The sequence below is a fragment of the Gossypium hirsutum genome, chromosome D07, assembly GCF_007990345.1.
Source record: "Gossypium hirsutum isolate 1008001.06 chromosome D07, Gossypium_hirsutum_v2.1, whole genome shotgun sequence".
Classification (NCBI taxonomy): domain Eukaryota; kingdom Viridiplantae; phylum Streptophyta; class Magnoliopsida; order Malvales; family Malvaceae; genus Gossypium; species Gossypium hirsutum.
In genome coordinates, this window is record NC_053443.1 from 59,179,333 (window position 1) to 59,205,279 (window position 25,947).

At 32.6% G+C, this 25,947-nt stretch overlaps 1 protein-coding gene, 1 long non-coding RNA gene and 2 pseudogenes across 5 annotated transcripts; 3 read left to right on the top strand and 1 right to left on the bottom strand.

The window, feature by feature from the left end:
- Nucleotides 1-3,447: 3,447 nt before the first annotated feature.
- LOC121219609 (uncharacterized) lies at nucleotides 3,448-4,950 on the bottom strand. The gene is made up of 3 exons (XR_005916496.1): nucleotides 4,714-4,950; nucleotides 4,506-4,598; nucleotides 3,448-3,624 (listed from the first exon to the last, which is right to left on the bottom strand). It is a non-coding gene; the product is annotated as an uncharacterized lncRNA (long non-coding RNA).
- Nucleotides 4,951-10,749: 5,799 nt separating this feature from the next.
- On the top strand, nucleotides 10,750-11,141 carry LOC107935835 (40S ribosomal protein S15a-1-like; annotated as a pseudogene).
- Nucleotides 11,142-12,086: 945 nt separating this feature from the next.
- On the top strand, nucleotides 12,087-14,831 carry LOC107935821 (membrane-anchored ubiquitin-fold protein 4-like; annotated as a pseudogene).
- Nucleotides 14,832-15,226: 395 nt separating this feature from the next.
- Nucleotides 15,227-17,674, top strand: LOC107935819 (pollen allergen Sal k 5.0101). 4 transcript variants are annotated; one of them, XR_001694282.2, is made up of 3 exons: nucleotides 15,227-15,954; nucleotides 16,063-16,656; nucleotides 17,236-17,674. XR_001694282.2 is itself a non-coding variant. In XM_016868439.2 (2 exons), exons 1-2 carry the CDS (start codon nucleotides 15,792-15,794, stop codon nucleotides 16,395-16,397), a joined length of 498 nt encoding a protein of 165 aa, XP_016723928.1. In that variant the 5' UTR covers nucleotides 15,227-15,791; the 3' UTR covers nucleotides 16,398-17,039. The 4 variants fall into 4 exon arrangements, 1 of the variants encoding a protein (XP_016723928.1); XR_005916497.1 differs by having other exon boundaries at nucleotides 17,310-17,674; XR_001694283.2 differs by having other exon boundaries at nucleotides 17,313-17,674.
- The last annotated feature ends 8,273 nt before the right edge of the window (nucleotides 17,675-25,947 follow it).

Below are 25,947 nucleotides of genomic sequence, written 5' to 3' on the forward strand. Positions count from 1 at the left end.
ATATTATTACCTATTCGATATTTCCATATATATAAATATACTTAACATTTAAACCTTGAAATATGTTCAGAACTTATTCGAAATTATACATGTATATTCTTCAATTCACACAGAGACATTCATTCAAAATTATTAAAGTATATACAATATATACCCTTAATCAAGTTCAAAGATTATACTTAATTATACATATACATATTCGAAAATTGTTCTTGCAATTATAGCCCTCATATCATCAAATATTTCCAAATGAAGTTTCAAACAAATAGATATACTATATATAATTATATCCATCTATGCACCATTCTTAACTACATTTAATCCCCAAAGCTTAATTAGACTTATATTCATATAGCCGAATATAAGTGTACACATATAAGCCATCCATATATCAACTTAATTAATCAAAGTATATTATTTTTTTTATACCTTAACATAAAAATACAGTAGATATTCATACACACAAATATATATATATATTTATATTGAATTATTAACATTAAATAGCTAGTCGACTTACCTCGGATATTAGCGGACACGATCGATTATTCAATTACTTTCGTTTTCCCCCTATCCAAATCCTTTTTCTTCATTTCTTGATCTTAACATAATCAAATTTAACCTTTTTATTCATCAAAACATTCAATTAAGTCCAAAAATACATAAATGGGAAAATTACCATTTTGCCCCTAACATTTTGCACTTTTTGCAATTTAGTCCTTTTTGCACAAAACACAAAATACACAAAATTTGCCCACACTAAGCTAGGACCAAATATTCCTTATCTTCATACAAATCCACACATTTCATTTATTTCACATTTTAATCCCTAAAAAATTCATTTTCACAATTTAGCTATAATTTCTCAAATTCACTAAAAATTCAAAAACAAAACATGTTAATCTATCACATTTCTTTCATTTTTCATCATCAACTATCACAATGTTCAAGCATTCATCAATGGTACATTTCAAAATCATCAACAATTCACAAAATTAAGACATGGGTTTTGAAGTATTCAAAGCAACGATCTCAAAAACGTAAAAATTATCAAAAACCGAAACCAAAGCATACCTTAATTTTGCTATGAAAGTGCCGAAACTTAAGAAACCATGGATGGTTTCTTCCTTTTCAATATTCGGCTAACAAAGATGAACATATTCATCTTTTTATGACTTATTTTAGTTATAATATTATAATTTACTTAATGACCAAATTAACCTTAATTAAATAAATTATAAATCACATAACTTAAGGGCAATGTTGGCATATACCACCCACTAACTAAATCTTGGTCTAATTACATCTTTAGACCTCCCACTTAAAAAGAAAACTACAAATAGGTGCTTTTAAATTTTAACCCCTAACTTTTATTTTACGCGATTAAACCCTTTTTATCAAATTGAACCTTCATACGATTAAATTTCCACACGAATCTTTCACACCTATAACTTAACATATAATAAACACTAAAAATAATATTAAAATATTTTTTTGGACTCGAATTTGTGGTCCCGAAACCACTATTCCGATTAGGGTCAAAACCAGGTTGTTACAGAAACTTTGTAAATAAAAGAATATTATATTATGAGATATATGAATTTTTTATAGACAAGATCAGAATGATTTAAAAAATGTTTAGGAGATAAAATTTATATTCTTAAAATATTGATGAGTCTAATTTTAAAGGAAACAAACAGAAATACTATACAAGTCTCATAATGAAATATAATTAATATTTAGTGAAAAATGGTCAAAGTTGACTAGCAGCAGAATAAAGGAAAGCTAAAACAATTTACTATATTAATTGGCATAAGATAAAATTCTGAAATTTTTATGGTAAAAAGTTCATTGAGTTTAGATTAAAAAACAACAAGAGTATCTTAATTTGGAACAATTTAAATCAAGATATAAACAATCTACTGTATCAATTCTTTCACATATTTCACTTCAAGTACACAGTTACTTATAATTATTACACTTCCCATCAACTTTTCCATCTTTTACGATTTAGTCTTCTTCTTCTTTTTTTCACATTTTTCAATCTCTTTCTTATCTTTCTTTCTTTTTCTCTTTAACGTATATTTAGTAAACATAATAAATTCATCATTCCCATATACCTAATCGTTATTAAGCCCTATTCTTCATTCATGGAACATGTAAACTTATCACCATATTAAAGTATTTATTCATCTAATTAAACCTAAATATTAACAACATGTTTTAAATAAAGAATAATCCAGTTGTACTTATTGTTCAAAGCTTGGAATTAAGCTTTCTTCTCCATTTCGCTTCTCATTGCTCTATTTCTCCTCTTGTTTCTCACGTTCCTTTATTTTCTCTTTATTTTTCATATCAAACATACAACATTTACATATTAAAATCACACTCATATATCATAATTTATGTTATTCAAGTAAAACTAGCATGTATTTCATAGAAAGTTAACATTTCTTACCTCAAACACTTGTATTTAACACTAACTCTTATTTTCTCTCTTCTCCAAGACAACTATGATTGAGCTTCTCATAAATTTTAGGTAGTCTCTACAGTTCTCTATTGATTTCACTCACTAATCATAAAAGAAAATGGAAAGTTTAAGCTTAATTGGCTTGTTAATGGTGGAAATGACTTACTTGTGAGAAAGTGAAAAGTTGAGATAATGGATAAAGGGGGTGGGAGTGACGTGAATGGATTTTAAAGAGATGGATGGATTTTTCCATCTTTTTCTACCTTCTTCTACATTTATCTTTGTAACACCCCCTATACCCGATCTGACTGTATGGACTTGGTATAAGACTATTACATTTGTTGCCAAAGTGGTTTTGGCTAGACATTGTATAATTCGATCCTTCATACATAGTGTATTAACTTATTTAACCCAAAAATTATTAATATAAACATCCGGGGTTATTAATAGATGTTCGTTTGTGTTTGGAAATGATTTAAAAATTGTTTTTACTCAAAATAGGGGTAGAGTATCGATAGTTAAACAAAATGTATCCATATTTTGTGAAAGATATCTATACCACCGCATAAAATCGATACCAAAATAGCATTTTGGAACTCCAAAAATACAAATTTTGATGAAGGTATCAATACCTTAGGCCTAGGTATCGGTACTTAGGCTTTAATATCGATACCCACCTCAAAAACGATATCAAAATTGCTCTTTATTTCTCAAAAATTTGATTTTTAGGTCAAGGTTTCATTACCTTACCCTCAGGTATCGATACCTTGGGTTATAATGACACAAAAACAATTGGAAAAATTACTAAAAATCCCCCTGGACTAATTCAAAACATTCAAACACTTCTAAACCAATTCAATTACCCTCAAACTCATTAAAATTCACCATAAAATCCATATAATATCATCATATATGCATGCATATGTCAAGCTATTATAAATTCCTTTCAAAAGCTAACAAAATATGCCATTAGATCACCAAAATAACAAGGTTTCCAAAGTTTGCATTTTAGTCCATCTAATATTCACCTATACCAAGAACCTATGTACATGCCATACTAAACCCAAAATTCATACATACAACCTTGCCTCTTGGAATGGTGATGCGATGTGATGCATTCGACCTCGATATTAGCCCAACGGGATCTACTGCACCTACGCGTTAGAGAATTAACACAATAAGTCTGTAAAGACTTATTAAGTACTTCAAGATTTTTAAAATCTACTATATATAATTATATAAAATAAAATTACATTCATTTTATAGACATATAATTCATATCAAATTAGTCCCTAAATTTTAATATATTTTTCTTAAAAATCACACTTGCCATTACTTACCGTAACTCATTAATTGATAATAGTCGAATTACGACATTATTGCCCAATGTAGACTAGCTGAACACTTAGGATATACGGAAATAAATCGGTAATACATTATTAATGCATATCATATATCACTAAGCACAAAGTTCAAATAACGATAAGCATCAAAGTGCAAAATAATAACGATAAGCACCAAAGTACAAATTTTTACAATGATAAGCACCGAAGCGCGAAATAATACGATAAGCGCGCTAATTTTCCTTAATGGCATGCCATCAATGTCCCAATAGTTCAAGACTTGTCTACATGGACCTTTCTTATTATTAAATCTTTTCATTCTCTCACTGGAAAAAAAATATAACTTTGTACTTTTCACGATTTAGCCCTTATCACAATAATAACACTAAAACTTGCAATTCTCTTCATTTTTACCATATACAACACTATAATTTTTACATCAGTTCATTTAAACTCACTTTTCACATATTCATAATATTATAACATATTTTAATTTATTTCAATTTAGTCATTTTTCATTATCACTGGAATACATCATATAATGGTACACCAAAGTCAAAATTCATAACATTTACATTATTTACCCCTACCAAATACTTATTATGATATCATTAATTTAGTAATTAAACTACTTAATTAACATAATATCTAGTTAACATAACTTAAACAAAATTACTACTTGAAGTACTTACTACAAAAATTTGGATGATGACTTTTTCTTCTCTTCTACTCCTTAGCCACTTCTTTTCCTTTCCCTTCACTTTTGTCCTCAAACTTCTATTTTTCTTCAATTTCATAAAAACATATAACATTTATAAGTTAAAACTAAAATCAAATAACTTTTTAATGCTAGATTATGAAAATAAACATGTATGTTATGAGAGTTTCCATCATTCTTACCTTAACTCTTTGAAAACCCAAAACCCTAACTCATGTCTTTCTCTCTTTTAACCCATCTATGGAAGTTTTCTCATGAAATAAAGTTGCTCACTAGTCTTCTTTTTAGTTTTTACTAAGGAGATTTCAAAGAAAAAGGAAGGTTTGAAGCTTGGATGGTTCAACAATGGAGGAAGGACATGGAAGAAAATAAAAGAAAAGTTAGATGGATTTTGGGGGGATGAGTGACAGTTTGGTGTGTTGGGAAAAGATGCTATCTTTCATCTTTTCTCCACATTTCCACACATTTACGCTAAAAATATCTCACCTTTTTATTAAATGGTTAATTTGCTAATAAGTCCTCAAGCCATCCATCTTTACACTTTTACTCATCATCATTACACTTTAAAATATCTATTTGGCTATTTACCATTTTATCCCAACTCATCTTTTATAATTCCTAGGATGACTCATACTTCACTTGGTTAAATTTCTTCTTAATCCTTCATTCCTTTCTACTTCCATATGTATCTCCTAACTTTCTAAATTCCTACTTTCACCACAATAATTTTTATACTATTTCAATTTAGTAAAAAATCAGAGATTATTAATGCTATAAGACAATGAAGACAAATACTGAAGGCAACAAGAAAATTTTGCATTTGAGAAAAAAATAAATCCAGAATATCGACTAAATTACAAGAGAGTGAAAAAATATAGGGGTCAAAATGAGAAAAGTGAAAGATAGGATGATTAAATTGAATTATGGAAAGAGGAGAAGGGACTAGAAGTGCAAATAAACAAAAAAGAAGTATGAATCATACATGGAATTATTTAAATCTTTTCTATCTCAGAAATATTTTTTAATCTCTTATCGGGTTTAAATACTTCCTAATTTGATACTAAAAATCATTATTTAGTAAATTTCAAATTTTCTCCATTATTTCCTGACCCAATCCATCACTATACCTAGCTTCAAGTCAAAACGTGGTCTTTACATTCTTCATAAAAATCTATCCAAATATCCATTATTTTAATTATTACACTTTTGACCCTCCAATCATAAATCAACACAACTTAACCTATAATCATGACACTCCCCATAATTATCTTTTTAACATAATTACCATTTTACCCTTTATCTTTTCCTATAATTCCATGTATGATTCATACTTCTTTTTTTGTTTATTTGCACCTCTAGTCCCTTCTCCTCTTTCCATAATTCAATTTAATCATCCTATCTTTCACTTTTCTCATTTTGACCCCTATATTTTTTCACTTTCTTGTAATTTAGTCGATATTCTGGATTTATTTTTTTCTCAAATGCAAAATTTTCTTGTTGCCTTCAGTATTTGTCTTCATTGTCTTATAGCATTAATAATCTCTGATTTTTTACTTTCTCAAATTATAACTGAGTTATCACTTAATTTTCGCTGTTCCGAGCTTCAAAAAATTCAAAGATGTTACATAAAAGGTATCGATGGTTTGCTCTATGATGAACATAGCGATGTGTTGTTTTATTTTTCTAAATCTATTGACACAACTAATCCAATTTTTGAAGAGCTTATGGCTATCAAATAAGTTCATTCTATTTTTTAGCATCTAGTAGAGTGTTATTTATCTCATTGTCAAAAGTGATAATAGCAATGTAGTTAATTGGATTAATTGTTGTCAAATTGCTCTAGGTTCTTTGACTCATATTGTAACTAGTCTTTTTAACCTTGTTGCAGGTAGGAATTGAACCTTTAAGCATATAGAAAAGGAGAGCAACATTAGTGTAAATAATTTAGCAAAAAAGGGAGTTGGAAGAAGCTCCTCATTTATCATGTTTATAGGATCTTGATTACTAGTTTCACATGTACTATTCTTTAGTGCCTATGGTGCATTTTTTATGGTGTTGCATGTCGTAACCTAGTTTCTTTTTTGTGATATGGGTGGACATGAGATAGATCTACATTAGGTGATATTGGGTTGGCTAGTATCGCGAGTTTGCTTCGTGGTAAAAATGCTAACATTATAACTTTATTGAGTTGTATTATTTTTTGTATTGTTGATCTATCAACTGAGAATAATTTGAGGTTCTCCCACATCCTTAGAGAGATCAACACAACAACTGACAAATTAGGAAATAAGGGTGCTACTAGAACTTCACCCTTGATCACAAGTTATGGTACTTGATCAATTTCTTGTGACTTTATATGTGTTTAATTTTCCTTGCTATATTTATCAATTTTTCATGTATGTTACTGATTTTATGAGCAAATTTGTTTGATGAGTGTGTTACGTGTCATGTTTTATAGTTTCCACTTTCCAATACATTTTATGGCCATCAGGCCAGCATCTTATTGGTCTTTTTCTTTTTTTTTTCTCTATGGAAAAATAACCCAAGCATAGCTGGTGATTTTTTTCGGTGAAAAGTGGTGACTTACTTTTTCCCCACCAGTAAACCTCATCCAATCTTCTCGAGTTTTGTTTTGAACAATCTAACAAGATTTTCATATAGGGTGGGGCGCTATAGATGTAAAGTGGCCTCGATAGCTGATGGATAAAAGTTTCGGTCAAGATGCACCTCTCGTTATTTGGAGGTTGATGCCCACTTAAAGGCTTTGGATGAAAGCTCAATCGGTACTTCCAATAAGCTTCACTGTATTAGACAACCTTGGCTTCTCTTCACCGACAATCTTATTGGACGTGTATACACTAGCTATGTATAGACTCATTTGATCACACGCCTTCTTCCCTTACTTCAGGCAGTGGCTATTGAAGTTGTTTTGGTGTCTAGTTTCACGGTTCATAGATCAAAGCCCGTGACGAATGCATACAGAGCGTTTCATGGAGGTAAATTGATTAAATGTGGCTTATTTGACCCACTTGAACTGGCTCGATTCATGGAACATGTAGAGAAACCCATCTACTTAAAGCCTTGGTGGTTCAATGAAGCACTTAAGGAAAACTAAGGTTTCTATGGTAAATATAGAAACTAATCTTAGAAGATTTGATTTGAAATATTAAGGGATTATGTAAATCCCTTAAAAATCTAAAATTGTATATTGGCTTCGATCTCAACCATCGATGTAAATAAATTATACCATTGGATCTAGGGGAGCTGAAATACAAATAGAGGTCTTCCTCCTCATTTTTAATCATCTCATTACACCTTTTTCATAGTAATATAATACTATTGAGAGCATTTACCCAAACACTTAGTGTGCTATTATTTTTTTGTGGCTTTTCTGTTTAAATCGTTATTCTTTGTCTTTGAGTTGCTTCCGCTTTACATTCGGTGCTTTGGAGAATTTTCATTGAGAATTTTCATTTTCGAGAGTTAGGCTGATTTAGGCGTATTTGAACAAAGAAATCGCTTAGGGTCGCACGGTTTGCGAGACTAAAGTTTTAACCACATGATTATTGGTATCCGAGCTAATGTTCAAAGGTGCTAATTGAGGTGAAAAAAGGAGTAGAAGATTATATTAAGACCCGTGAGAGGGCCAAGAAAGCTAGTATTCAAGGGATATGTTGTCAGCTTTGGAAAGTTGATTGGTCAATCTCGAGAAATCCATAAGGAATGTGAGGGAGACACTCGATGTAGTTGAGGAATCCATAAGGTGTTGAGGCTTGGATCAATGATAATAAATTCTACTAAAACGAAGAGGGAGCGTAATTAGAAAGGGTTGATATTTGTGGACATCAACATCGCATGCCGAATGAGGAGTGCTCTTGTTGACACGAGGGCATTTGATTTGTTCATTTCAGATAAAGCTGTGAGTAAGCTTGGTTTCTCAGTTTGCAAATCGACTAAGAGAATCAAGACGATTAATTTCAAAGAAGTCCTAACCGCGGGAGTAACACTAGGAGTTAAGCTATAATCGGCAAATAAAAAGTCAAAGAAAACTACGAGGTAATTCATTTAGATGATTATAACTTCATGCTTGGCTTAAATTTCCTTGACCATGTTAATCCCCTTTTGATTCCGTTTTTTGATTGCATTTGTATCTTGGATACTCATCAATGATAATACGTGTTCTCGATGAGTTGTGATGAGAAAGGTGAGACCAATGTATTGTCAGCAATCCAACTAGTTGAGGATGCTCATTATGGGAAGAACATTGGCTTGGTAGATAAGAGTGTTAATGGGACCTTCTTGGAAATGCTAAAGGTGCGACAAACCAATGTGAAGCCTGTTGAGCTATCAATGGGGCTACCACCTATGAGAGAGGTGGGTTGTGCATCATACTTTGTGGGAAAAGTAGTGATGCAAACTAGGTAGTTGGATCGAGTAAATGCTATGAACGAGGTACATCTCAAACACTTTCCTAGTGTTTTTCATTTTGACTTACCATTGGTTTGGCAAGAACACGATGACCCTTTTAGAGTTCTGAAGCTGGTAAGCTGAGGGGATTACAAACCAAATTTGGCGGTAGCACTTAAGGTTAACCCGATGTTTAATCTGAGCATGCCTAAGACTATTTGTGCAAATCAATAGGATCCTGGTCGAGACAAGTCAAAATAAGGGCAAGTCAGAGTGGTGGGATTTTGTGAACAATATGTATAACAAAGAGAAACGGTTCAAGTTAAGCGACGACAGAGACATAAGCTGAGGCAAATGTTCCAATACGCGAAACTACCCGAAAGTGAGACTAGTTTGGAATTGGCCGAAACATCGAGACAGTTTCGAAACGAGTCAAACCAGTGTCATTCCAAGGATGTGACAAAGACGTTGTGAGAATGGGTAGGGGAGAATGGCACAAGCCACAAATTTAAGCTCGTGATGAATGCTCACAGAGCGTCCCATTAATTGATTAAATGAGACTCATTCGACCCACTTATACTAGTTCGATTTGTGGAACATGTGAAGTATCCCATCTACTTGAAGCCTTAGTAGCCTAGTGAAGCACTTAAGGAAAACTAGGGTTGCCATGGTAAATATGAAAACTAATTTTAGATGCTTTGATTTGTAATCTTAAGGGATCATGTAAGTCCCTTAAAAATATCAAATTGTAGATTGGCTTCGATCTTGACTATCAGTGTAAATTAAACTGTACCGTTGGATCTAAGGGAGCTCAACTATAAATAGATGTCTTCCTTCTCATTTATAATCATCTAATTGTACCTCATTCATAGTAATTGAATACTATTGAGAGCATTTACTCAAACACTTAGTGTGCTATTGCTTTCTTGTGACTTTTATGTTCGATTCGTTCTTCTTTGTCTTTGAGTTACTTCTGTTTTACTTTCGATGTATTAGAGAATTTTCATTGAGAATTCTCATTTTCAAAAGTTAGGCTGATTTAAAAGAATTTTAAGTAAAGAAATCACCTAAAACCTCATAATTTGCAAAACTAAAGCTTTAGCCCGTAACACTAACTTTGTGTTTGGTTGGCATGAATAGCCAACTGATTCAACCTTAATTCCAAGGGGTACAATAATTCAAATGTTTGGTTCACAAGTTTGCTATTCCTTGGAATAGCTTATTACAGGCAGATTGGGAATAAGGCCTGAATGGCCATTCTGGGCTCCCTTTTCAAAATTGCTATTCCATGTTATAACGAATAGCCTCCCCCAAAAAATCTCTAGAATACCCATGCTACCAATGGTCACCAAATTCAATCAAAACAAATAAACCTATAAAAATATTAAATCTACAAATCATTAGTATGAATCAAAAGAAGAGAGAGAGGTTTTATGGGTAAGCATGCTAAAGGGGTTTGGATGCTTGGAAAATTACAAATGAGAAAGAGGTGAGGAAGATGAACACATCAATAACCAAAGCAATCGGAGCAATTTCCAGCAACAAAAAGAAAGGGGATTTTGTTGACTTCTTTTTGTAAATTTGTGTTTTTATGGTGATTTTTAAAGAAAACTAATTAGAAAAGTTGAAATATGAGATTGAGATGAAGTAAGAGCCAAAATTTTAGCACTTTCTAGGTGAGGCCATGGTAGTCAACGGTGGTAGCAATCAAAAGCTCGTTGAAAACTGAAAAAATAGGTGTTTTTGGGTTTTTTTGGGGATTGAGTAGAGAGAAAATGATTTAGAAGAGAGAGGGGAGAGAATCTGAAAGAATGGTGAGGGTGAGCGTTTTGAATGATACACTTAAGAGCATGTACAATGCAAAGAAGAGGGGCAAATGACAAGTCATGATCCGACTTTCCTCGAAAGTGATCATTAAGTTCCTTTTGGTCATGCAGAAACATGGTTATATTAGGGAGTTTGAGTATGTTGATGATCATAAATTTGGTAAATTTGTGGTTGAATTGAATGGGAGGCTGACAAGTGTGGGGTGATTAATTCTCGCTTCAATGTCGGAGTTAAGGAGATCGAGGGTTGGATTGCTCGGTTGCTTCCTTCAAGACAGTTTGGTTACATTGTGCTCACAACATTAGCGGGAATTATGGACTATAAAGAAGCCAGAAGAAAGAATGTTGGTGGGAAAGTACTTTTGTTCTTCTACTAAGAAATTTCCTCTTTATTTTGAATCGAATTGGTATTACTAAGATGGCATCTTTTTGTAGTTCAACAATTATGCTTTAATGTTTTGTTTACTGTATTTGCGATTATGAATTGTTGGGTTGGAAAAACAATTATAAAACTGTTTATTACTTAGAATATTTTAAATTTTAGTTTAGAATATAATTAAATTATTTTTTTCACTAATAATAATTTAGCACATTAAATATGCATTGAAGTTTAAAAATAATAATGTAGGTTATATATTAATTTTCTAATATTATATATTATGATTTTTATAAATTCATATTTTAATAATAATTATAATAATTATATATTATTTTATTAGACTTTATTTAATTTAATAATAATTATGTTAAAATATGATTAAAATATTTATTATTATTATTATTAAATATAATTTAATAATAATCTTATTAAAATTTAATAACATCTGCTTAAAATTTTCTTTTGTTGCTAAGGATACTCTGATCATTTAAGTTTTTTTCTTATACTATTACAACATGTATCTCATTCAACTAAACATAAAATACTATTATAATTTTATTCCATTTTATTAAACAATTACTAATTACAACTATATTTCGTTCACCCGTGGTGTAAAGTTTGCTCCCTCAAGTTTTAGTTTTAAGTGGGATATTTCTGTCAGAGAAAAAAAGAAAAAGAAAAAAGTATTATCGGCGTGTGCGGTCTGTCATTTACTACTACTTTATCGGCGTGTTTGATTTCTACTAAAAGGTCAAAATGACTTAAAATCATCCGATCCCCTGCTACCATCTTCTCCTTTCCTTTCTCAAGAGCCAACAAATGTTCGCCACGTAATAATTGCTGAACTATTGGGAGTATAAAAAGAGAATTAATATTTACCGACAGATTTCACTCGAATCTCGCCAAATAAAACCAAAATACTTTTTATAAATTAAAAAGAGAGAAAAAAGAAGCTAAAATATAGAAACAAAATTACTGTAAAAAATGGAAACCGTGAGGATTTAACCGAATCTTGGTGTCCGTAAAATCTTGCACATAGTAATCAAACCCTCAACAGAAAAATACAGCTCCACACGATTCAAATCTTCTATTTTTTCTTTTCGGAATTTTCAATCCCTTCAAGTTCAGGTGTTGGAGTGGATTTTAGAATAATGTTGTTTCATTTTCCTAGTAACCCAAACAGGGTGCTATGTCTTCGAAAGTAAAGAAATTCATTTGTTTGAATTGGTGGAAAAGTTTTATAATTGAAATGGTGGAGGAGGAATTAGTACAACTTTAAGTCCGATTGTATGATGGATCGGATATGGGTCCATTTCAATACTTGCCTACTTCTACCATTGCTATGCTCTAGGAAAGGATCGTTGCTGAGTGGCCCAAAGGTGAATGCTTCCGCTTTCTCTATAAAAAGTATTGAATTTACTTTTATTTGCTAATTGCATTGTACATTTCCCTCTAAATCTAAATTTAAGCTTGTTCAAAGATGTACAATTCTAATAAGCTAAAAGGTGCTTTGCTTTAATGTTGTCCCTGGGAATATGCATAACTCGGTTTTGTTTCCTTAACATTTGTTCTTTTATAATTACGGCTTGAGTGAATGATTCTCTCCAGGTCTTTAGATAATGTAGTGGGAAATCTTGTGTTTTTACTGTTAAGTTATTTTCAACATTCAGCATTTAAGTTAGATTGTTTAGAATTGCTTGAGTGACATTTATTAGCCGGTCGTATCACCTAAATAATGTTCACTTTTCGGGAAATAACAGGTGGTCCTGTCTCCATAACTTAATCCTACAGTTTTTTTCCCTGTAGTGATTGATGGCATCACTGGTCAGTGGGAGGCTTAAATGGTAATTGGTTTGTGCGTATCTGCAAGTTTTCTGGCTTTGACATAGGTGGGAAATTGATATGGTATTGTCGTAGGACACTTGTTGAATTGTTTCTACAAGTGTGCTTGTTCCCCTTTCTTTCATACCATGGCAAGTATTTGTAAGTCTCCAGCAGCTTCACCTTTTGTTTTTAGATCCTATAAGTGGATTCTTACTCTCTGATATGATTAATTTTAGTTCATGCATTAATTAAGATATTCAGAGTTTTCTCTGCCATCCTATTTTCCTTTGGTTTTTGATCCCTTGGTTTAGACTGCTACTTCCTTCCATCCTTTTGTTGCATGGTGTTAATGACCGGACGCCCAATCTCTATTCATTTACATATGTTGGTGATACCTTTGAGATCAACCAAGTGGTTTGACATATGTATCTTTTTTCCAAATTTTAGTCTTGGATTTTTCTGGAGTGTCTTCTTTCTTGTGCCTTTACATATGTTGGCGATATGTATACCATCAAGGATAGCAGTGGCTATCTTGGCATTACTGTATGAGTTTACTTTTAGCCACCCAACTTTAAGGCTCTACTTGGAATGAAAGATGGAAACGAGTGATGATGGAAAATTTGTTAATCTATGGTTGTGCTACAAAACCGAAACATGATTATGAATCTTAACCATTCGATTAACAAATTTTTCATCCTCATGCTTCTTTCATACCAAGCAAAACCTAAAGGTTTCACCTTTTATTTTTACCCAAATCTTTTGGGCTGGTAGCCTAGGATGATTTTGAGGATGCCTTGCTTACAAGAATATGGAGAATATTTCTAGGCCGCCGCTAAAGGGTTGGACTATATCTTAGACTTGAGACAGTAGGATGTTTTAGCATGATCTTCTGGTTCCATTTTTCTTTACTTTGGCTTGTGGATAGTCACATCTCTTCTGCTGATCATAAGGGAGGCAATGATATGGAGGGAACCTTTTTGCTTTTGTTGATGAACTAATCACACATGAGAGTGCACGCACTTGAGAACTGAAAATTATGTTTCTGAACCTTCATTATGGTAGGATGCATGTAGCACAGATCTAGATAAAATAATGTTGTCTTCATTCTTTCTAATGTTGGGTCTAAATTGTTTTGGTATGTCCTAGATAAAAAGATTGCGCCTAAGGGAGCCAATGACATCAAACTAATAAATACCGGGAAAATTTTGGAGAATAATAAGATGGTTGGCCAGTGTAGAGTACCTTTCGGTGATCTCCCTAAAGCAGTCAACGCCATGCATGTTGTTGTCCAGCCATCTGTAACAAAAGTGAAAACAGGTACTCTGATCTTGTCATAATCTTTCCCACTACAATCAATTCTTTTACGGACTACTAAGAATAAGAGTTTGAATGGATAATTTTATCTTGTATTCAAGGTTAAAATGTGGTCGATCTTTGTTTATGGTAGAAAAGGAGGAGGATGAGGTGCCGAGGAAAAACTTGTATCCGTGTTCCATATTATAAAATAGAAATTGGTGCTGATTCAAGAGTCATGCTGCTGAAAGGGCCTCAAGGGTCGCGGGAAGCACTAAACAGTAGCAGAACAGTGCCATCCCTCATTGTTACATGGTATGTTCGATGGCATTCTCGAGTAACAGTGCCATCCTAAATGGGTGTCTCTTGCATTTGATAGCCGCTTTTAGTTTTTTTTTGTTCACTTGATTATAGTCATCTATAATGGAAAGTTTATGGATTCATTGACATCTACACGATCCTCTTGGAGCCATTACTTTGATCCCATCTCGTTATATTAAGACTGGGGAATAGATTTGGACCCTTTCTGAACCTTCCAAATTATATTGTATTTAATGCCATAGTTTTCTCCCTTTTTTTTTTGCATTAAATATTGGAACTCCATAAACTGTTATTTTTCATGTTACTACAAGAGAGATATTATCTTCATTACTACTAGCATTTCACCAAGTAAATTAGTTAACTTTTGAGTTGAAAGTAAAACGCTTGCAGATTACCAACAAGTGTTAGGTCTAGTGATAAAGTACATTACGCTCCTCAAGAAAGAACTCAAGTTTGAATCTTAAAGAGCAATCACAAAAATGCCAAATTTCTAATCCCATCTCTATCTAATTTCCAAAATAGTAAATCAAACATATTCCATCCTCCTCATCATCATCATGTGATTTCATTGCATTCTCTTAGTAAGTCATAGCTTTAGCATGAGCCAAATGTCAGCAAGCTGTGGCACCACCTCATTTACCTTGTTCACGGGTATCCTCATATCAATGTCTCCCTTAGAAGCTAAAGCTTTCCGCTGAGCATAAAAAAGAATGCTCATGTTACCTTATAGGCTATAGACAATTGCAAATTACATTATATTATTGCCTAGATTTTTTGTTAGAAAATTGCAGCTAAAGCCAACTTCCCTGAATTGAAGGAATGTTCCAATCCAATCTACAAACATGCTAATTTTGGCTTTACTATAAACTCGGGTCGTAAAACCAAGCCCCACAATAAATGAGACAAATGAAGCCACCAAGGCACTGACACTCATAAATAAGCCACTCCCCTTCCCATCAAGTCCACATATTGCCAAAATACATTCACATGTCTTTGTTTTATTGTAAAAAAAAAAGATAAATTTCATCACTTTCGCCTACAATTGGATCTCCACTAACTACCACGACCCCCTATCCGGACTACAAAGCTCATCTTCAACTACATGGATTGATAAATGATAATGCTTTTTTAGCTATTGATTTACACCAATCAATCATTCATACAGAAAGTTGTGTGGAAGTTTGTGTCTCCTCTCCCAAAATTTGCTGCCATGAACCCAATCATTCTCTTTCTGTTTTTTTCATTGTTTATTATGACATTATCTTTGCAAACTGAGCCAGCAACAAACAATGCTCAGATCATCGTAATGGGCCTTGTTTATTGTGACGTTTGCACCACCAACAGCTTCTCCAGACACAGCTACTTTTTACCAGGTGAAGTATCTCTCAACAACCTATGATTGTTCCAAGTTTTTTTGTTTACACTTTGGAACAAATTCAAACAAAAGCAGGGTTCTTATATTAAAGTATTTGCCTAACCAGGTGCAGAGGTTCAAATAGACTGCAACTTCAGGGCATATGTTCCAAAAACAAAAGAACAGGTATCATTCTCAGTCAACAGAACTACAGATAAACATGGAGTTTACATGGTGGAAATACCATCAGTTGATGGGATCGAATGTGCGGAAGCAGACATTGCATCTACTTGCCAAGCAAGCTTAGTTGGGAGCTCATCTGCTTCCTGCAATATTCCTGGTTACAGTAGCACAACAGATGAGATGGCAATCAAATCCAGACACCCCAATCTCTGCATCTACAGCCTAGCTGCAATGAATTTCAGACCGTCGAAAAGAAATGCTCGCTTGTGCGGGAAATAAAGCAGGGTTCTTCCCACATTACACACTCCATATGCTTTTCATTTTGCTACTTTTCTCTCTTCTCTCTTTTCTTAACACAGTAATCCCAGCTATAGAAGATAGATACAATCTCCTTACCTCAGCTATCCTGTGATGGTTCTTTCCATTTCCCAGTCTGCACATAATACAAGAAGTGGAGAACCGGCAATACCCTTTCGCCTTTGCCTTCCAGCCTTACTTGGTGCTCTTTAAAGAAGAACAAAGGGCCACATATTACTAGGTATTTTCATTCTCGCTTTGCTTTTATGCTTTGTATGAGCACATTCAATTGTGTCCAGGTCAAGCATGGAGGCATACATGATGATTCACCAGATTTATTTAGATCGGTCTTTAGTTACAACACAATGTATGAAATGTATGAAGTGACTAAAGATATTAGTAATAATCATCTTTTTATATGTGAAAGCTAAACAATTTGCCAAAGCCTGATATTTGCATTGCTTTTAGAGGAGTTTTTTTTATCTGAATTGATGCAAATACGGGTTTGTTAGATGTCAATTATTACAGTCGGGACTGTATCAGAGTTCTTACTTTTTAATTTCACGTCATAAGCAACAAGCATAATGCATATAGGAGGCAAATGAAACATACCTCTCTTCTTTAAGGTGATCTAACTTCTGCTTTGGTCTTTTATGCATTTAATTCTCTTGAATAAAGAATGAAATAACATATGGTTGGATTTTAAATCAAGACACATAACCTCAAGAGGATACAAGTTGGAATTAATGTGCCTCCAGTTCTTAATATATAAAAATCCACATCAAAGTAACCACCGTAGATTGACACTGACACAGCACAGGTTTTCAGCTTGGACATTCCTGTTCCAACTTTACTAGGGTTTTGATCATGCGTGATTCTCATTTTGCTCCTCAGCAGCATGCCAATCGGACCAACGTAGTAATATTCCACAAATAGAAGACTAGAAGTGAAATAGAAGAAAGAGTGTTATTAACAGCATTCTGCAAATATTTGTTGTTATCTAAACCTGCATCTCCTCTTGGAAGACCTTCATGGCAGAAACTGGCAACCCTAAAAGAAAATTTATACTTTTCCTCTCTTTTTCATGAGATAGGAACAATATCAATTCCTTCTCAGGCAATGTGACTGGCCCTGATAGAACAGGCTCTCTTTAACACCCCTTACCTGGAGTGAACCGATTCCTCATGAGCAAGGGATGTCACATTAATACACTAAGTTGCTCAATTCGATTATAAATTTTGAAGCTTTGATTTCACATAGACTCCCTTTGTGTTATTCAAGTCATTGCTTAGCTTTCCCTAATGTTTGATTTCAATCAGGGGTCAATTGAGGCTTATTCGTGTTAAAACAAGACAAATAGAGTCAATGTCGCGACACTGAGATGTCAGTGTCATGATATCGAAAACAGAATACTCTCTTGAGTCTCCCCTGCTCCAATGTCACGACACTGGGGGTTAGATATCGTGACACTGAGGGCCAAATGTCGTGACATCGAAGATAGATTGCCTGGAACATGTTTAAAACACTTAAAACTAAGTCTAAACAATCATAAATCATTCCATAGCACTTTCAAAATATTATCAAACATGATTCACCATCAAAACATCATATAATTCCACTTAAAACTAAGTTAAACAAGTCAAAGTTTACAAAATTTTCATGGAGGGTCAAATACTATCAAATGTCCTCATGAAAGTTCATACACGGCATTGATAACATGATCCTATGTACATGCCATGAATTATTGCCAAAAAATTAGATTCATACTCTCTTTCAAGCCTTGGTTTATGATGAGATGAGTAGAGATCAACCTTCACTCTAGAGCTTCACAACAATTCTCTACTTATGCGTTTGAAAAATAATGCATTAAGCTCGCGAGAGCTTAGTAAGTACTGTTGGAATATTTTCAAATATTTATAGTATCCCAATAACTATAAATGAATGGGCGTAATTAATCAAAAGATAAAACTTTTGGTCATTGGTCAAAAGTTATATCATTTGATTTTTTTAAAAAAGAATTATAACTATTCAAAAAATATTATTTGAATAGTTACAAAATTAAATGAATAATTATTATTATTTATTTATTCATAAAGACACCTATTGAAAGATGTCTCTATGAAGAGACATGAAAATTCCTATAAATAGGAATGGGATTTCATTTGGAAATCATATCAACAAATTCTAATATTATTTCTTCTCTTCCTTCATTTTCTAATATTATTAGATTATTCTATAAAGTATTGCTGCAGAAATCCTTTGTAGAAATTGAGTTTTTGTTATATATTACTCAGTGCATAGTGGACTATTCTCGTCAGTGCAAAACGCAAATAGTCATTGGCTTCATTGTATCCTCGAGGTTAATTTGCTTGGAACTCGTTTGCACACTGAAGATAAGTGGGGGCGAATATAACCTTAAAGATAGTGGCTTGATACACGCCTTGGAGCCTGTCCTATTTCTTCTTTTTCTTTTCGAGTTCCGATCGTGTGTTCGAGATTTTTCCTTACCGGAGTTTTGTACTAACAATTTTAAGGTTATATTTCATGATGACTACCACAACACATGAAAGTGGAACACTAAGGGAGTTGGCTTCCAACTTTGTTAAACTTGATCGTTTTGATGGTGGCAATTTTCGACGATGGCAGAAAAAGATGCACTTTTTGTTATCAACTTTGAAGATTGCTTATGTTTTGGATACTCCAAGACCTGAAGAGAATGAAAATGAATCTGTTGCTGCAACCCGAGAAAGACAAAAATGGGACAATGCTGATTACATGTGCATGGGCCACATATTGAATGGTTTATCTGATGGTTTGTTCGACACCTACCAAAACGACGTCACCGCTAAAGAATTATGGGACAAATTGGAGGCAAGATACATGACCGAAGATGTTACAAGTAAGAAATTTCTTGTCAGTCGTTTCAATAATTATCAAATGGTTGATGGTCGTTCTGTTATGGAACAATTTCGTGATATTGAAAAGATGCTGAATCAATTTAAGCAATATGATATGAAAATGGATGAAATGATTGTGGTATCCTCCATAATAGACAAACTTCCTCCATCTTGGAAAGACTTTAAAAGAAGTCTAAAACATAAGAAAGAGGAAATATCTCTTGAGGCTTTGGCAAATCATCTTCGTATTGAAGAAGAGTATCGAAAACAAGATCAGAACCTAAATTCTGAAAATGCCAAAGTACATGTTACGGAGGAAGTACAGACTACTAAACCATTCAAGAGAAAGTTCAATCAGACTGATAGAGCACCTAAGTTCAAAAAGAAACAAAAGGGCTCATGCTATCATTGTGGAAAGCCGGGACATTTCAAGAATGAATGTCGATTTTTAAAGAAGAAATCATCTTCTAAGGCTGATAATAACGAAAAGTTCGTTGCAATGATATCTGAAATTAATATGGCACAAGATGATAATACATGGTGGATTGATACCGGAGCAACCAAACATGTGTGCAAAGACAAAAGCATGTTCACAAAGTTTACACAATGTGAAAATGACAATGTCTTGTACATGGGAAATTCTTCCACCGCAACAATTAAAGGCAAAGGGTCTGTTGAACTACAATTCACTTCTGGAAAGGTTTTAACCTTAAATGATGTATATTATGTACCAGAAGTTAGGAAAAATTTAGTGTCTGGAAGTCTGTTGAATAAGTTTGGTTTCAAACTTGTTTTTGAGGCAGATAAGTTTATTTTGTCTAAGGGAGGAATTTTTGTGGGAAAAGGGTATATGTATGAAAGCATGTTCAAACTTAATATTATTAATAAGAATAAAAATACTATTTCTGCTTATATGGTTGAATCATTTTGTTTGTGGCATTATAGATTAGGTCATTTGAATTATAGAAAATTGAATGACATGTATAAATTAGATTTAATTCCTGTTTTTAATAATAATATTGAAAAATGCAATACCTGTATGTTGACTAAAATTACAAGAAATCCTTTCCCTAAGGTTAAAAGGAAAACAAAATTGCTTGATTTGATACATAGTGATTTATGTAACTTGCATAATACTCCTACATTAGGTGGAAAGAAATATTTTGTTACTTTTATTGATGATTGTTCTAGATATTGTTATGTATATTTATTGCATTCAAAAGATGAAGCGCTTGATAAATTTAAAGTTTATAAATCTGAAGTTGAACTTCAGTGTGAATCATTTATCAAGTGCTTAAGATCGGATAGAGGTGGAGAATACTATAATCCAAGTTATTTTGAACTCACTGGAATTGTCCATCAAGTTTCAGCCCCTTACACACCACAACAAAATGGTGTAGCTGAAAGGAAAAATAGAGTCTTGATTGAAATGGTAAATTCAATGTTATCATATTCAGGTCTTGGACAGGGTTTTTGGGGAGAAGCTGTTCTAACAGCTTGTCATATATTGAATAGAGTTCCTAATAAGGAAACTAAAATAACCCCCTATGAACAATGGAAGAAAAGGAAACCAAACATTAATTATTTAAAGGTTTGGGATTGTAGAGCTATTGTAAAAGTTCCAACACCTAAACGTAAAAAGTTAGGTGAAAGAGGAATTGAATGCATATTTATAGGTTATGCACATAATAGCAAGGCATATAGGTTCATAGTAATTGAACCAAATGATTCAATTTCAATTAATACGGTTATTGAATCAAGAGATGCTATTTTGATGAAAATAGATTTAATTCTATATCAAGACAATTACAACCACAACAATTGATTCATTCTTCAAATGAGAATGAGATTCCATTGAAACAAATTGATAATAATGATGAATCTTGTCAAGAATTAAGAAGAAGTAAGAGGATTAAAAAGGTCAAAGATTTTGGACCAGATTTCATTATGTTTCTTGTAGAAGGAAAAGGTGAAAGTATATGCAATAAGATACCTTATTGTTATAATACCGAATCTGATCCTATTACATTTGAAGAAGCAGTGAAATCTCAAGACTCTGCTTTTTGGAAAGAAGCAATAAATGATGAAATGGATTCAATAATGGGAAATCAAACTTGGATCTTAGTTGATCTTCCACCAGGTTCCAAACCAATAGGTTGTAAATGGATCTTCAAAAAGAAAATGAAGGTCGATGGAACCATTGATAAATTTAAAGCAAGGTTGGTAGCAAAAGGTTTTACACAAAGACAAGGTATTGATTACTTTGATACCTATGCTCCAGTAGCAAGAATTGCTACAATTAGACTATTAATATCACTTACCTCTATATATAATTTGGTTGTTCACCAAATGGATGTTAAAACTGCATTTTTAAATGGTGAATTGGAAGAGGAAGTGTACATGGAGCAACCGGAAGGATTTGTTGTTCCAGGACAAGAGCATAAGGTATGTAAGCTTGTTAAATCTTTATATGGGCTTAAACAAGCACTAAAACAATGGCACCAAAAGTTTGACAAGGTTGTTTTAGCTAATGGCTATAAAATAAATGAATCCGATAAGTGCATATATAGTAAATTTGATAATGGAAAGGGTGTTATAATTTGCTTATATGTAGATGACATGCTCATTTTTGGCACGGATTTGGAACAAATAGAAAACACAAAGAAATTCTTGTCAAAAAACTTTGCTATGAAGGATATGGGTGTAGCAGATGTTATTCTTGGGATTAAAATAACCCGAGATGAAAGCACTATAGCTTTATCACAATCACATTACATTAAAAATGTGCTTAAAAAGTTTGATCTTTTCAACTGTATACTAGAATCTACACCCATGGATCCTCAATTAAAATTAGTATCTAATGCTGGTAGGAAAATTGATCAATTGAAATATGCAAGTCTAATTGGTTGTCTTATGTACATAATGACTTGTACAAGACCAGATATTGCATATGCTATTGGAAAATTGAGTAGATACACAAGTAATCCAAGTAGTTTGCATTGGCAAGCTTTAAATAGAGTACTTAGGTACTTAAAGAAAACTATTAACTATGGATTGTGTTATAATGGATATCCTCCAGTTTTAGAAGGGTATTCGGATGCTAGTTGGATTACAAGTTTGGAAGATCATGCATCTACTAGTGGGTGGATCTTCATTCTTGGTGGAGGAGTCATTTCTTGGGGTTCCAAGAAACAAACATGTATTACTGATTCCACCATGGCAGCAGAATTTATTGCATTAGCCGCTGCATCTAAAGAAGCAGAATGGTTAAGAAATTTTCTTTATGATGTACCTTTATGGCTTAAGCCAATTTCACCTATTTCTATCCGTTGTGATATTGAGACTACTCTAGCAAAGGCATATAGCCAAGTATATAATGGAAAGTCTAGACACATTGGATTAAGACATAGTTATGTCCGACAATTAATCTCTGATGGAGTGATCACTATTAATTATGTGAGGTCAAGTGAAAATTTGGCAGATCCTTTGACAAAAAGTCTTGCTAGAGATGCAGTAAAAAGGACCTCAAAAGGGATGGGACTCAAGCCTATTAATTAGAGTCACCCATGATGGAAACTCGACTCAACGCTTGGTATAACGTCAAGTCTTGAGTTCAATGAGACAAAGTACATCATTAGTATGTGACTGTTAGCACTATAAATAAATCCATCCTAAGATTAAAGTGCTAGGTACCCGTAATGATAAGGGAAGGATGAGTAATGTACTCTTAATGGACCCATAACATAAATATGTTAGAGTGTTATAATTACGGAACACTTTTGATGGGATCTACCTATGTGAGTGGAAGTGTGGCCGCTTCTAGGAGCTTAAGGGCTTGGCTCTGACAGCACTCATGAAAAGAGGACATAGACACATGGCTATAATAGTGTCCCTAGATACTATGTATTGACTGATGTTGAAATCATTGTGTGAGATGTGTTCAGTTAATCAAATGGAATAGTTGGTTCAAAGCTTAGTCTACCATACAATTTCGATTAACTTTAACATGTTTTCACTAAGTGAAGGTTCAATCGTAAGACACCTTTATTTATGCAAATTGATTTCCAAGAATATCAAAATCTAAATATTTTGAAAATGGGCGGAGATTGTTGGAATATTTTCAAATATTTATAGTATCCCAATAACTATAAATGAATGGGTGTAATTAATCAAAAGATAAAACTTTTGGTCATTGGTCAAAAGTTATATCATTTGATTTTTTTTAAAAAGAATTATAACTATTCAAAAAATATTATTTGAATAGTTACAAAATTAAATGAATAATTATTATTATTTATTTATTCATAAAGACACCTATTGAAAGATGTCTCTATGAAGAGACATGAAAATTCCTATAAATAGGAATGGGATTTCATTTGGAAATCATATCAACAAATTCTAATATTATTTCTTCTCTTCCTTCATTTTCTAATATTATTAGATTATTCTATAAAGTATTGCTGCAGAAATCCTTTGTAGAAATTGAGTTTTTGTTATACATTACTCAGTGCATAGTGGACTATTCTCGTCAGTGCAAAACGCAAATAGTCATTGGCTTCATTGTATCCTCGAGGTTAATTTGCTTGGAACTCGTTTGCACACTGAAGATAAGTGGGGGCGAATATAACCTTAAAGATAGTGGCTTGATACACGCCTTGGAGCCTGTCCTATTTCTTCTTTTTCTTTTCGAGTTCCGATCGTGTGTTCGAGATTTTTCCTTACCGGAGTTTTGTACTAACAAGTACATCAAGAATTAAACTTTGTAATTTAAATCAAATCATTACTTTTATATTTATACATATATAACACTTATGAATCATGCTATCATACATATATTTGTTTCAATAATAACTCTAGTAAGGTTCCAATTCAATAAGTTTATAAGCTACTTACTAGTGTCTTTTTTTAATTCACTTACCTTGTAAATCTATTGCCCAATTATAGACTTAATAAAATATATAGGATATGTGGAAATGTCGATAACTTACACCAGAGTGCTACTATTATTTGCACGGATGTGCAGTTGTCACTTTGTACCAAAGTGTCACTAACACTTGCATTGTAATACCGCTTTCACTTGCACTATAGTATCACTCCCACTTGTGTGTATAGAAATTTTCCTAATAGCATGCCATTTATATTCTACTAGTTCTCATTTTATTTACATGAGCATTCAAACTATACAATTTTATTACATCTACTTACAAATAAAACAATTCAAACTTTTCCTTTTTTACAATTTAGTCCTTATATATATAATTATCAAACATTAAAATTCACTTGACATTTCCTTTATCAAGATTTTACATTTCACTTGAATGCTTCATATTAACATTTATTTCACTCATCCAACTTTACACTCTTTGTAATTAAGTCATTTTTCTTCAAATTCATTACAGATATAGAAGAATACAATTTCACTTTCAAATAATTTCTATAGTTCAAAATATCATTTTTATATACTAATAAATCTCACCAATTTATCAAGTTTTCATTCAAGGTTTTAATTAGATAAAGTAAAATTATTTTTGTACTTGCAACAAAATGCTTGGGATGAGCTATGCTCTCTTTATCCCCAATTTGTTCTTTCATTTCTCTTCATCAATATAACACATAACGCATGTAGAAAATATTTAAACATCAATATAATAATCACATACTATTTCTATGCATTTAAAATGAGATAAATATGAAATTTCTAAAAAAAACTTCATCATCTATACCTTAATTTCTCTCAAATCCCTAACTTCTCTTTTCTCTCTTCAAATGTGTAATTTAGCTAGCTTCACAAGTAATTTATCATGCCATCGAGTAATTTTACTAAAAACCTATAAATTAAAATTAGAATTTAAAACTTGAGAGGGCTAAAAATGGAAAATGAAACTTGCCAAAGAAAAGGAATGGGACGTGAATGGTGTATGATGAAAGTGATGTTTCTACGTTTCAATTTTAATATTTTAAAATATTTAACTAAAAAAAATCTAACATCATCCTATGGTATACACTCAATTTCAATATCCTCCACTATTTATTCTACTCTTTTCATATTATTGCCCTTCTAGTCCTTCCTCTATTTCTCATTTATCTAATCAAGTCATTTCTTCTTTTTAATTTTCACACTTTTACTTCAATATCCTCCACTATTTATTCTACTCTTTTCATATTATTTCCCTTCTAGTCCTTCCTCTATTTCTCATTTATCTAATCAAGTCATTTATTCTTTTTAATTTTCACACTTTTACTTCAATACTTTTCACTCCTTTACGATCTAGTTAATACCCCTAAATTGATTTCTTTAAATCCATTTTTTTATTTTTTATAACATTCAACTACCTTTTCCGGTAATATTAATAATTTTGTTTTATTTTTTTCAAAAATTCTAACATGTGTTCAACCCAAAATGACACGGTCCAACCCGAAATGACACGGTCCCATTTTAGGGGTGTTACACTCTCCCCATCCAAAATTATAGTGTGGAAAGATAGCCTAGACCATGTCGTGATGAGAAGAGTGGGTGATAAAGAAGGCTTAGCTCTTGTAACCTCAAAAGCAATCTATGGCAGATCATTGCATCCTGAATGAGCCCCATAGCATGTGAAAATAGCCTTTCCAATAGCTAACCTGCTTGGCATATG